Source organism: Microtus ochrogaster, chromosome 22, assembly GCF_000317375.1.
Source record: "Microtus ochrogaster isolate Prairie Vole_2 chromosome 22, MicOch1.0, whole genome shotgun sequence".
NCBI classification, from domain to species: domain Eukaryota; kingdom Metazoa; phylum Chordata; class Mammalia; order Rodentia; family Cricetidae; genus Microtus; species Microtus ochrogaster.
The window spans coordinates 7,989,870-8,004,028 of NC_022023.1; the positions used below are offsets into that span (position 1 = coordinate 7,989,870).

The 14,159-nt window shown below is 38.9% G+C and overlaps 1 protein-coding gene across 12 annotated transcripts in view; it reads left to right on the forward strand.

Moving 5' to 3' along the window:
• Positions 1–14,159, forward strand: part of Dlg2 (discs large MAGUK scaffold protein 2) — a 1,686,730-nt gene that overhangs the window by 1,273,831 nt on the left and 398,740 nt on the right. For 11 of the 12 annotated variants that reach the window (XM_026784310.1, XM_026784311.1, XM_026784312.1 and 8 more), the window contains one exon: positions 11,559–11,714. The exons of the other annotated variant lie outside the window; for it this stretch is intronic. In XM_026784310.1, coding sequence (XP_026640111.1) covers positions 11,559–11,714 — 156 coding nt within the window. The remainder of the gene's footprint in view (positions 1–11,558; positions 11,715–14,159) is intronic. 12 annotated transcript variants of the gene reach the window in all.

Sequence of the window (14,159 nt, forward strand, 5' to 3'; positions counted from 1 at the left end):
GTCAGGCAGTGATTAAAAGAATACAGTTTCCGTGTAATTATTTCGGGGCATAAACTAAGCTAGCCATGTGGGCGGCCGGGTGCCGGGGACTCAGCCCAGCCGCTCTTAAATCTCTGTAAATGTTAACACTTATCAGCTGAATATTTTGAAGTCAGAAAACTTCAGTGCAATAATTGATATTCTGTAATGTGGACAGAATTGATGCAATTCAAACAAATGACTAGTTCATAGGTTTCTCAAAAAGGACAGACCTGTTATGTAAAGCTATAGCTTTTAATTACTGTACCAAACAGAAACAAAATAGAAACTGACCCATTTTTTTATTAAACCAAATGAACAGAACTGAAAACCATGGTGAGTCTGATGTCCTGACTGGCTTGGGAGCCCATGACTTAAATCCATCACTTCTTTGATGTCAGAATATTACATTACCAAAGGTAAAATCATAATGTGATGTATTAGAAGAAAACAAATATGTTTCCCTTTTGCAGTCTATTCTATGAAAAAATGGATTGCACTAAGGACATAGCAAATATTAATGTACAAGAGAAGACATTCATTTCTCCTGAGCAAGACTTACTAAACAGAATATGAGCTCCAATTTTATATTTCAAGGTACCAGACATCTTAAAAACCAGGAGTGCAAAGTTTGCTGTATTGAAACACATCTTTTTTTTTTAAGGCATTACTTAATCTCATTTAAATGAAATTACACCTGACAATAAGTTTTCTCTTGCCTGGTTTTTTTTTTTTTTTTGGTCTGGTCCTGATTGAGGATCAATTCTTTAGCAGCTCAGATATTTGAAGATCAAAAAGCAAAAAGCAAAATGCCTTTGGTATAATTCTTCTTTCCTTCCCACATCACAAATCTCCAGTGATACAGGGAGCATTATTATCTCCATATTTGCTTCAAATGCACTGAGAAGAGTGTGACAAATTCATACAATGAACAATCGGGTCAATAAATTATGACATTTTTCTTTTGACATATGCTTTTTAAGAAAGGGCAGCTTACTTTAGTGCAAGTGCTTCGTACAAACACACCTCTATTTCCTACTGAAGCTTTTCTTTATTAATACGCAGAGACCTTAGGTGTTCCCTTAAGCACACCCAAAAGCGGGATTGACAGTGTGATCATGGAGAAGCATGTATCAGAGTCCAAAGATGCTGCTGCTCAGCTCACATCAAGGACAGCAGAAGGAGGCTGTGGAGAGAAGGACGCATTTGTATTCCCACGCCTGTCCTAGGCTGCCACCTGCCTGCCTAGCATCTGTTGTGTTTAAAAGATGTTCCTTCTGAGAAGGCCTGGGTATCTTGCACACACAGAGATTCAACAATGCACACCGTTACCACAGACCCTTATTTTGCTTTGCTTTTCTCCATTTAATTTGCTTCATGTTGGATGTCAGAGTGAATGAGATGTACATTCTAGACGCTGTAGAGACATTCCTTATCTATGCTCCTTTGTTTTCTCTGAGCCTCAGAGTAAGTCTTTAAATTGTGTGTGTGTGTGTGCACCTGTGTGTACATAAACACACATGTACATATTTTACCCACTGTTAAAATCTGTTCCTGTGAAAACAGAGGATCGTGATACATACAAACAAATAAGTTGACTTGAAAATTTAGTTTCCTGTCATTGTATCAATTTTGTATTTAACTATTACTTTCACAATACCCTGTCATCACTCACCCCCAAAATTCCAAGGTGTACCTGTCTTAAAATCATATAGAAGAGAGTTTTTAAAGAGGGGTTGGTAGGAATGATGCCAAACTCATTATTTCCCTCCCTTCTGACTGTAGCCCAAGCTGCCCTTAAGATTCCTGACACAAACAAAGGGAGTCCGTGGGGGTTTTAATGTTTAGACCATTACTTTTCGCTGCTTGTTTTTACTATGACCTTCACATGGTTTCTTTTCCATGATTCCACTTTGAAAGTGATCAGAATACATAATTCTAAAATTCCTCCCATCTGCTGGATGTTCTGAATTGGATATATACAGTAGATACAAGTTTCCGTTGCTGTGTTACTAGTGAAAGAACAGCCACCCTCTCTAGGTGTGTCGCCAAGATGCGCTTCCTCTCGCTGTCGGTTCTCTGGACTTCTGACACACTTTGGTTGCACCTAGTCAAGGTCAGCAATTATTCCATTTTCCCAGATGTTTAAGGGAAACCAATAGTCTTCCTGACAAACAGACTTTACTGCCATTGTCAGTACTATCTTGTAGAGCCTGCTTGGATTTCTTTGGCTGACTGTGTACCAAGTGGCATCTCTTCTTTAAATGAGCATCAGTAGCAGAATCTGAGATAGTTATCTCAAAACTGGCAGGAGGGGACAGGCAGTTTGTGAAAAGAAGAAAATCTGGGGACTGTGGAGAATCTCTTTCCCTCCCATGCATGTATCCTGTTTTAATCTCGTTATACAGAAACATATGCCTTCATTGAGATGAAGTGATCCTCGAGGGAAGAACTTACATTGGAACAGATTTCTCTAACATCCACATCACCTGGATTAGTATCTAGCACATAGAATTAGTGGTTTCCTGGGTGCCTACCATTTAGTAGGCGATTCCTGAGGCTTTGCATATTTCATATCACTTCATCTTACATCTAACATCTATACAGTAGATGTTAAGAACTTATTTTCTAGGCAAGGCACCCAAGATTTAGACCATGTGAGTAACTTCCCCATTCACACAAATTCATAAGTAGTAGGAAAGCGTTACATGGCAGATCTTACAGCCCCAAACAACAGGCTTTTTCCTCTGTTTCCGTAGCTTCCCTGTATGTTCTCTAAGTGCACTAAAGAAATGCTAGCTGAATGGACAGACTAGTTTAAAAAAAAGCTGCAATTGTTGTAATGGTGTCACCATTTCTATGAAAGGACTTTAGTCAGAATATCATTTCCTTGAAGCCAACTAAACCTTAACTGAAATCTTCATAATCTTTTTAGTGTCCACACATTTCATAGGAATACACTGGTCATTACTGAGGAAAAAAACTCAGAAGCAAGTGTTTTTATTTACTATTTCTGTAAACGGATGTTTGAAGATGTGTTACTGTTTGAATAAAACAGTACCTGAAACAAATTCCTCAATAAAAATCCATCCATCTTGAGTAGAAAAAAATATATAGATAGAATTCTTTTTTTCAACTTTACTGAAGCATGGTAAACAAAAATATGTATCCAAGGAATGCACCGTGATATGTCAATATACATTGTAAAATGACTCTCACTGCCAGACCACTGAATATAGTACTTATACCTCACAGTTACCATTTGCAGTGGACGGGAGAATGGAAATAAACTCATTTAAGATCTATTATTTCACGGAGTAAAACTATTTTTAAAATTACAACAGAAAATGTGATGATTAAAATCAAAATTTTCCTTTATCCACACTGCTCAAAGAAAACAACATTCACATTTTGGGAGCTTTTGTACAATTACATACAGAGACACAAATATTTCTTTCACAATTGATAGATGGTATCTATACAGATTTATGGCTTTTGGTCATCAGTTTATACACTGAGAAATGTTGAGGTCCTTGAAAAGTCACCTAGGCAATACGAAATAGTGGTAGAAAAGACTTTTTAGAGTTGTCATCCAGAAATGAAAGGGTGTGAGGTGAACTATTTTGCATACACTTCCAGACTTCTCCCTCCTCCCTCTCCCTAATTCTCTTTTCCCTCCTCTCACTCTCTCATTCTCTCTATTGCTCTCTGTCTCTCTCTTTCTACTAAATAGAAGAATAAAATGCATTCTATACTTCATAACTTTCCTAGTCAGACAAACTTAATTAAACTATATATACTTTTTCAGTGCCTTTTCACTTGAAAGATGTGTGACTGTGTCATAAAAAAAAAACACCTTAAATAGCAATGGTTTCAATGCATGTGTGTGTGTTGCAATACTAATGACCATGTAGGCTTTCCCAATGTTTTGCCTTTGCCTTTTCAAACTCTGTCAGTGATGACAATTCTCTGAATACCTGCTGTGCTCGACTTGGCAAGGCACATTCTTAGAAATGGAAACCTTGAAGGGTAGACTATAGGTTTTACCATGACCGCCTGTGTGCAGGCAGAAGCTCTACAGCAGTTAGGCGACATAGTAATGGTCCTGTTATCAACTTGAGAATGGGAGGAGCCCCAGAGGGGTTCATGGGAAGATAGCTGGGATGGGGCTGGAAGGAGGAAAGGGAGGGGAAAGTTAGTGTAACTATCTCAACTTGAATGAAAAATATGTTTTTTAAAAAGTGATTACATTGTATCCTGATTTAGATAGATCTATAATATACAATGCATAACCCGAAAGTGAAAGCACTGATGTGTGTGTGTGTGTGTGTGTGTGTGTGTGTGTGTGTGTGTGTGTGAGAGAGAGAGAGAGAGAGAGAGAGAGAGAGAGAGAGAGAGAGAGGAGAGAAAGAGAGATCAACAATTATTTAAAATGTATATGTCTTCATGTGGAAGTGAACATGTCCATTGTATGAGGCTATTAGCAGAATAAATTAAACATATTTGCTAATTCCAAAATCAAAATATAATGTCAAAGTCAACAGCAAATTTTTCTTCTAAGTAAATAGGTGTCTTTCTTTCCAGTGCTTGAAACAAAGTACTGGCAAGGTAGGGCAGCCTGCAAGGCAAAGGAACTGGAGGGTTTGCTGGTAAAATAAAGATACCCAGTTACATTTTAATTTAAGCAATGATAAATAATGAACACCCTTTAAATGTGCCCTGTGTAGCTTAACTAAACAGTTCTTGATTGTTTCTCTGACTTTAAAATTTACCTGAGCACCCTACTTTTATTAGCTAAGTATTCAGCAACCTAGAAATAATTATAAACAGATTTTGATCATCGTAAGAGGAGCTGATCCCTGAAGAATGAATTCCTATCTTCAAAAGTGACAGGATAGATATATACACCTGATGAACTATTGTCCAATTGCCTATCAATGTGTGTGATAGTCACACAGCATCCCACCTATAGCAGTGCTTCTCAATCTTCCTAATGCTGTGACCCTGAAATACAGTTCCTCATGTTGTGGTGACCCCTCACCCTAAAATTATTTTTATTTCTACTTCATAACTGTAATTTTGTTACTGTTAAGAACTGTAATGATTTGGATCTTGAGATTTCTGTCCGGTGCTCCAATGTGGGTCTCTGTCTCTATCTCCTTTCATCGCCTGATGAAGGTTAATATTCAGGAGGATGCCTATATGTTTGTCTTTGGATTCACCTTCTTATTTAGCTTCTCTAGGATCGCGAATTATAAGCTCAATGTCCTTTATTTATGGCTAGAAACCAAATATGAGTGAGTACATCCCATGTTCCTCTTTTTGGGTCTGGCTTACCTCACTCAGGATAGTGTTTTCTATTTCCATCCATTTGTATGCAAAATTCAAGAAGTCCTTGTTTTTTACTGCTGAGTAATACTCTAATATGAGCAAGGAACTCAGGACCGCGAGGGGTGCACCCACACACTGAGACAATGGGGATGTTCTATCGGGAACCCACTAAGGCCAGCTGGCCTGGGTCTGAAAAAGCATGGGATAAAACTGGACTTGCTGAACATAGCAGACAATGAGGACTACTGAGAACTCAAGAACAATGGCAATGGGTTTTTGATCCTACTGCACGTACTGGCTTTGTGGGAGCCTAGGCAGTTTGGATGCTCACCTTACTAGACCTGGATGGAGGTGGGTGGTCCTTGGACTTCCCACAGGTCAGGGAACCCTGATTGCTCTTCGAGCTGATGAGGGAGGGGGACTTGATTGGGGGAGGGGGAGGGAAATGGGAGGCGGTGGCGGGGAGGAGGCAGAAATCTTTAATAAATAAATAAATAAAAAATAATTTAAAAAAAGAACTGTAATGAAAATATCTATGTTTTCTGGTGGTCTTAGGTGACCCCTGTGAAAGGGTCTTTCAGCCCCCACAGGGGTTGCGACCCACAGGTTGAGAACCACTGGTAGAGATGAAGCCAATATTCAGGTTCATGGGCAAGGAAACCAACTGAAGTATCAACGTAGTTTGATGTTTCATTCTTTTGGGCTCCTTTGGGAGACCCACCACCCAGATCCCAAATAAATCACACATGGAAGCTTATTGTTATTTATGAATGACTGGTCTTACGTTTAGCTTGTTTCTTGCTATCTTTTCTTAAGTTATCCCGATTCCCTTTCGCCTCTGGGATTTTTCCTTTTCCTACTTCTGTACCTCTCTTATTCTTATTCCGTGACTGGCTGGGTGGTTGACCCATGGTATCCTCCTCTCCTTGTTCTCTTGATGGTCCTTTTTCTCGCTTCTAGATTTCTCCTTCTATTTATACCCTGTCTGCCAGCTTTGTCTATCCTTGCTCCTGTCTTGCTATTGGCCATTCAGTTCATTATTAGGAACATTAGGTGTTTTAGACAGGCAAAGAATCACAGCTTCACAGAGTTAAACAAATGCAGCGTAAACAAATGTAGCACACCTGAAAATAATATTCCCCAACACATAGGGATGAGCCGTTTTCCCGGGACCCCAAAACCTGTAAGTACATTTAGATAGTTAGTCTTGGGGATCATTTGTTTGTTTGTTTTCTATTTACCTGGGAGGTAATGGCTAATGATTCTGAGAAAAGGTGAAGGACAAAGAAGAAACGTAAAGAAACAGGTGTTATCTGATCTTCTATGGTAATTTGTGCCTGTTATCCCAGCCCTGAGATGAGGGCAGGAAGACTGTGTGTCAGAAAACAGCCTGGGCAGCATACTGAATTCAAAGTCAGCTTAGGCTACATAGCAAGAACCTGCCACAAACAAAAAAAAAAACAACAAAGATGGGATTCCTGCAGGAAAACTCAAAAAGAGCAATCCAGCTCCTTAGGTCTCTGGACTGCAGCTCCTCATTGGTTCCCAGGCACGTCTCTCCTCTCATCTGACGTGGTTAACTGCTTTTGCAATGAGGTTTCCTTCCAAAATGTTGCTGCTTGAGCAGAAGGAGCACTTAGCCCTGCTTACTACACCATACCTAGTGTTTCTCATTCTCTGCTGCCATGCTTAGAGTAAGTCCCTGATGAGTATGTGGAACAGAGGAATAAATGAGTAAGTGAACAGTCGGGTGACTGGACTATTTAAATTGTACTAAATTGTACCCAGTTGGAAGAATAGTAACCTCTGTGGCTTCCCAAGCATGGCTGCTAGAATTGTAAACAAAACCTGCATCATCTTATAACCTCATCTCCTACGCAAGCATTTAACAAGCTTCTAAATGAGGCTAGTTCTCAGGCTCGTCTTGGAATTTTTCTTGCCGTTACTGCTTTATGAAAGACCCATCACCCCACTTCAGTTCACACTGGATCCTGTACTCCACTACTACCAGCTTAATAACTTACACATTCTTATGTCCGATTCTTTCAGAATTAGTGAGGAAATAGATTGGGCACTACCCACTGCCCCCTCTTGACCCATGAACAACTTCATGTTGTATTTGGCATAAAACAATAGATTTTCTAAATCATTAAAATTTGCATGACTATCAACATCAATGGCTGTATAAACCATCTTGTGGGTATATCTTAGGCTTCATGCCTTTGTGTCCTGGTCAAATATATTTTTTTATTCTTTTTGTTCTAATAACAAAAGATAGCTTTCTATATATAAAAACCATTTTTGCACATTTTTAAATGTTTTTTTTTTTAAGAAAGCCGCCTATAGGTAGAATGTCTAAGACAAAAGACAGGATCCCAGCTAAAGCTTCTGAAATGTACTGCCACATTGCTTTCTTGGGAAGTTATAAGCGGTTTCACACACTCATAGCACCAGAAATATGAGCGTCTGCCTTGCTGTACCACAACTCAGTGATGATCTGTTAGCTCAGAGACACTCTGTTTCTATAGGACACAGAGAGGGGCACTTGATTTAACTTACATTAGCTTTATGCCCACTGAGGTCAAACATTTATATGAGTGCGCCTATTTGCCAGTTCTGTCTTTTCTTTTGTGATTAGATGCTAGTGACCTTTGTGCTGTTTTTCTCGTTATTTATAAGAACATCTTTAAAAGACTGATGGTTTTATATGAACAGATGTCTTCTCCAGCTTAGTGTTTAATTACATAAGGTTTTTTTTTTTAATCTTAACTCTGTGGCTTTAAGTTTCTATGTAGTTGATTATCTCATGTTTTATTGGACTTCTTTTTACAAGGATGCTAGGTAATCACTGAATTACTACTTGCAGATTTATGTCTTACCTTTAAAATTCGATTAAAAAGAAAAAAGTAGAGAAAAATCTTCAAGAAAGTTTTTTTTATAAAAGGCAGGCAGATCTCTGTGAGTTTGAGGCCAGCTAGTTCCAGGACAGCTAGGACTGTTACATAGGACTGTCTCAGGGGGGTGTGAAAAAGCTACTATAGGACATTAACCTTCCTTCCACTAACCCAAATCTGGGTCTCAGGATCCCTGGTCTGACCATAGTTCTGCTACTGTGTGTTTCAGATAATATTTACTTGAATATATTATATAATGCTCAGACTGCGAACCCATAGACAATTGGACATGTGAGGCAGAGGTCCACTCTGCTTCTCTATCATTAGAAGTTCTAACAGTGACTCTGTGTGTCTGTATTTCCTTACGCTGCCAGCTAATTTTTTTTCTTTACCTTAATTAACAACTGTCCAATTCTCATAGAAGAATCCAATTAAGTAGTCCTGGGTTTTGTTTCTCTTTTTCTTTTGATCCCTACCACACATATCATGAACTACAGAAGGGGCTGGTTCTGGTCAAATAGTCTATGTCACACTGGCTATGCAGGGGTTGAGTTGAGTTGGAGTCAAGTGGGGGAAGGGTGGGGCCATGACAGACAGGATAGGTTTTCTAAATAGGATATGGATGCAGTATCCCTCTCCAGTGTACCGTAATTGTGCGTGTGTTTGTGATTAAAAATGCAAAAGAAGCAGAGTTCATAGCCAGTGCTAATGGAGCTCAGAGGTCACCAAGGGCCAGGACTGTGTTAATTACATGCTACAAGACCCCGCAATTAGAAACCCAGAGATGAGCTAATAAATGCTGATGGCTCAGCGGATGAGACCAAGAAGTCATTTTCTTGTGGCCTTTGGTAAGTGCAGAGCAGGAGAAATGATTTGTTTATTAATTCACTAATATCATCAGCTATCCCTTCCACGAGTGCCAGAGGTAACCACAGAATAAAGAGAGGAAGTGAATGCCTTCGGCAGATTTCCATATTCATTACTTTCCGACCCTGGGTGCTTGTAACAAGATAAACAGGTCGGTCCTTTGTGACGAGCTGACTCACATCACAGAAAAATATATCCTCGCTGCATTGCTTTACTAGAGTGATGGTGACATCTCTTCCAGCCACTCAGATGCCAGTGACAGTGATTGGCATTTCTTGTCTGTCTGAAGAGATGTCACAGGGAACTACAAAGAATGACTAACATGCTGGCTGTAGGTATTGGACCTTCTGGGGCTTAGGGCTAAGACGTCTTCCAAGAGACTGATGTACTTGGGGATTAACTCTCTCAAGGACCACAGGCAGACATGGTGGCCAGAGACTAACACAAGGGGCTCAATCTTCAGAGGATTCACAAACCCTGCATGCCACATACTTAAAGCTTCTCTTTCATTTCTTCAACAGAAACATTGGGATTCCATCCTGCTTTGTAACGTAAAGATTAATAATTATATGAAAACTTTTAGACCTAGAAACAATCTAGAATACTTAAAATAGGTTAGGGCTTTCTTGAAAGAGCCAGAAAAATGTGTTTTTTTCTTAGTAAAGAACAGCAAATGCTGTCTGTTGATTCAGTGAACATTTATACAGTTCCTAGCATGAGTATTCTGAACATAGCTGTGTAGCACTTACTATATATTGTAGTGAGACCTACATTTTACATACTAAATGGCAGAATCTAGGACTTTAATGAAATCTAGTCCTATTGGTTGAAAAGATGACCTACAGTCTCACCATCGTTTTGATTTTGCTGTTAGCTTGCAAGAGAACTTAGTCAAGGGTGCTAGGTCTTAGTTTTTGTTTCTTCTCATTGATTCGCGTGTTTTTACAACCAAGAAAATAATCTGAGTCGGAGAGACCTAGTCTTCAGCATGTGACCATATAAAAGTAACACACAAACAAGGAAGAAAGGAATGGCAGATTAAACTGCAGAGCTACATGAATCTGTGACACCAGTAATTTATCTCTGCTTTTCCAAGGCTTTGGGTGATACGTGACTAAGCTTAGATAAGTAATTAATTCATGATGAAGGAACACTGTGGGTGACTATAAGCAAGAAAAAAGGGCACCTCCTTCTAAAACCCAATGTATTTGAGCTTTCCCCAAACACTGAATCATTTAATTCTTAAATAATGTAATAATGTTATACAGGCATTAAAAGTATTACAAAAACACAAGTGAAAGTTTAAAGAGTCCAACTTATGGCAAAGACAAGGTCTATTTTCGTAGACTTGAATGTAATATGGTACTCAGAAAAATGTAGCATTTATCTTTAGCTGTATACAATATAGCTATAATGTTTTTGAAGACAAATATTAGTCAGTTTGAGTTTATTTTTTTTTTCTCTAAATATGGTACAGCTTAACTAGAAAAAAGTGGTGACATGATCTTCTTGGTCTGTAGAGTCAACATCAGATTGAAAATTGAGTCAGCTCTCCTCGTCAAATGAAATCCAGGGATTACATCACCATGGGAATGTTTTATATTCATTAACTTCTTTTTTTCTGAGGTCCTGTCCTGGCAGTTTAGAACAGACTCCAGCAATGTTAACACAGAGATTCAGTGAGTTCTCCAAACAGTTATAAGCACCAAACTATGTAGTAAGAAAATAGTGTTCCTTGTATTTCCCTATGTAGGAAGAGTGTTCCGTGGGTGCAATGAAACTGAGTGTGTCTGCCCTTATGGTGGGCTAAGATAGCATTTTCTTTGTATTAAAGCTACAGCCTTAAGTTTTATAAAAGTACGTCTGAATTTTAGCTCCTGTTTATATAACAAAAGGTGACAGTGCCTTAAACTAGATAATGTGTTTGTATCCCACATGAAAGGAGCCCAGAGGCACTGTACTATCCCAGATGTCATCCGTGACACCGGCTCTACACGATCCTTTATGCTCAACTGCCTGTATAATTTACCTTTATCCTCTAGATTGTTTCATGGTCCAGGATAGTTTCTGAAGTACCAGTCATCATATTGCTTAGAGTTTCAAGTGAGCAGAGAGGGGAATTCAGTAGGAAATAATTACAAAGATTTTTAGCAAAATCAACTTGTTCAGAAAACGCCCTGCCCGGGTCATACTGAACTAAACAAATTTATGGAGCCGGATCTACTCACAACGGAGGCTAAGGAATAAAGTCAATATACGTCTAAATAAATCTATAAATAATGTATGATGTATTAAGTATAAGCAGAGAGATTGATTTGTACTAGGACCTAATGATAAAATGTCTTGAAGTTGGATATTTCCTTTAAAATACGGTGAACTGCTACTGGCCGTAGGATTGGTCCTCCTGTGTGCTAACTCTGCATCTTTCTCTTGCTCTTGTGTTACCAGGCCTCCGGAACCCGTTTACAGCACTGTGAACAAACTGTGTGATAAGCCTGCTTCTCCCAGGCACTATTCCCCTGTTGAGTGTGACAAAAGCTTCCTCCTCTCAGCTCCCTACCCCCACTACCATCTAGGCCTGCTCCCTGATTCTGACATGACCAGGTACTGCATGTGCTTCCTTGCTTCGCCTCCAGTTGCATGTGCTTCCACAAGGCTTGGTGGGTGGAATTCGCCTCCTCTCACCCATTTCTGTGCTCAGCACCTTCCTTGTGGAGCGATGTTCGGCTTCCATGGTACGATGGGAGAAATTGAGAACATGGCTTTTATTATTTTTCTTGCTGCTGTGCTCACAAAGCACTCCCAGACATGATCATGTAGAGCTCCATGTGTTCAATAAGGAAATAATTACCTTGTGCCAGCACTATTTCCTCCATTAGAGGGATAAAAGAGAACATTTATTGAGTATTTTAAATAATACTCAATAAATGTTCATTATGCCTCAGACACAATGATGGAAATATGTACATATTATTATTGTCATTTAATGTCAATTAGAATATTAAACTAAAGTCAGCACATAATTGGCTTTTAGAGGAATTAACCAGTTCTCTAGAACTATAGAATTAATTGGTTTTCTATCTAACCACAGTAACCATAAACAGTATTTGCACTTTGCTACAGCTAGGTTTTTATATATGTTGTCTTATTTCATTCATCCCTGTATAAAGATACAAAAGTCAAGAAAAATTATGGGATGTCTCGCAGCACGATTTTGGCCAGTAAATATACCATTCAAATTTGATCTTAGAATATTCTTAGGTTTTCCATAATAACTTTGCCGGCAAATTCTTCTGTGTCTAAAGACTGCACACAATTCTGCCTTAATCTCCTAAAGCATGTGTGTGAGTATGAAAAGACTGTTATCAAATAGTAGCCAGTCACAGGCCAATCAGGGTAGGAAAAATAAAATCTAGTGTTCCATGAGACGCTTGCAAATTCAGTCTAGATGAAGAGCCCAGGTGGAAGATTCCTATACAATATAGGTGCCTATTTAATATGTTTTCAGAATCAGTGTCCTCATAATGGTGTTAGGGCTGAAAAAAATACATACAGATTTTAGAATGATTCAAAGTGAAAATAAATATATTGAAAGGACCTTCATTTAAAACATGTTTTTTTATGTTTTAAGGTAATTCAGTTAAAATTCATTTACTGATCTCTCAGAAAACTAAATAGCAAACTTTAAATTCTAGCTATCATTTCTAGAAATAAATGAGAAAATTTTGACTACCCCATCAGCTCAAAAATTTCATTGATTGCAATAATCTAAGCTTAACAACATTGCATAGTGATTTATAAATATTAATTAAATCCTACCATTTTACTGATTCCTAAGAAGCTATTCGTTGGTGTGATGACCTATACAAGTTAGAAACTCAAGGACGAAGGTTTCATAGCCATGGAAGAAAGGAAGATATTTACACACTGCCATAATGACTTCTCTGTGGTCAGCTCTGTACAATCAATGAACTCTTCTTTAGCCAGGCATTTGGCTAAAGTAGTTCTTATGAATTATTTCCTTCAATCCTCAGAATCAGATTATGAGACAGATGTGATCATCATTTTGCTTTTCTAAATAAAGGCATTTCTTCATTTTGCTGATCAAGGCATTGTGGTTTGTTAGGCATATCCCTCTCAAATCACATGCCCTGAGTGATGTCAATATGCACCAAACCACACCTACCTTTCCCATGACTTTGGGGATTTTACTTCCCATTCATTCTAATTCTGTCTTGTTTACCCCTTCCTTCAATTTAGCACTGTCTTCTCTTTTATCTGTCCAGAAAAAAGATTATCCTCAGACGTGTATGTGCACCCGTTCTGGGGGCATTTTTCAGCAGCACACTGATGCCAAAAGTATTCAAACTCATTTAGCAACTCCTTCCCAATCACCCACTCAATGAGTGACGTCGACATTGGCACGGTGACTGAAATCAAATACTTGAGCGTGATACTTCGCAGTATTAGTCTTCCCACCTCCATCAGTGAGTCCATCTTCAGGTCCCATTGACTCTTCCCTCAAAATAACCCCTCAGGTCTATTCACTTCCCTTTCCTCCTATCACTACCACTTTCATCCATGCCCATCATCACCTCCCTATAATAGCTTTCTAACTGTTCTCATCCACTGTCAGCCTCACACCTGCTGTGAACGCAGCTAATGGGATCTGTCAAAATAAAACAGATCAGATCTCTCTCTCCTTTTGCATTACAAATGAAATGCAAAGCCAGACTCTGCATGATCTAGCATCTGCCTGCCTTCTGAGCACCTCATATTCTGCTGACCATGGTACCCACACCGGCATACATTCTATGCACCAACTGTGTTACCTCTCCACCTGTCTCAAGTGTTTCCCGTGTGCTTTTCACTTGAATGGAAACGCTTTTCTACACTTTACCTAATAACTTCTGGTCATCTTAGATCCAAGCTTAAATTGTGTTTGGTTAGAGAAACTCTCTGAAAGAAAAATCAGGTCCCTATTATCTATTATACCCACCCTTCTCGCTCTCTCTCTCTCTCTCTCTCTCTCTCTCTCTCTCTCTCTCT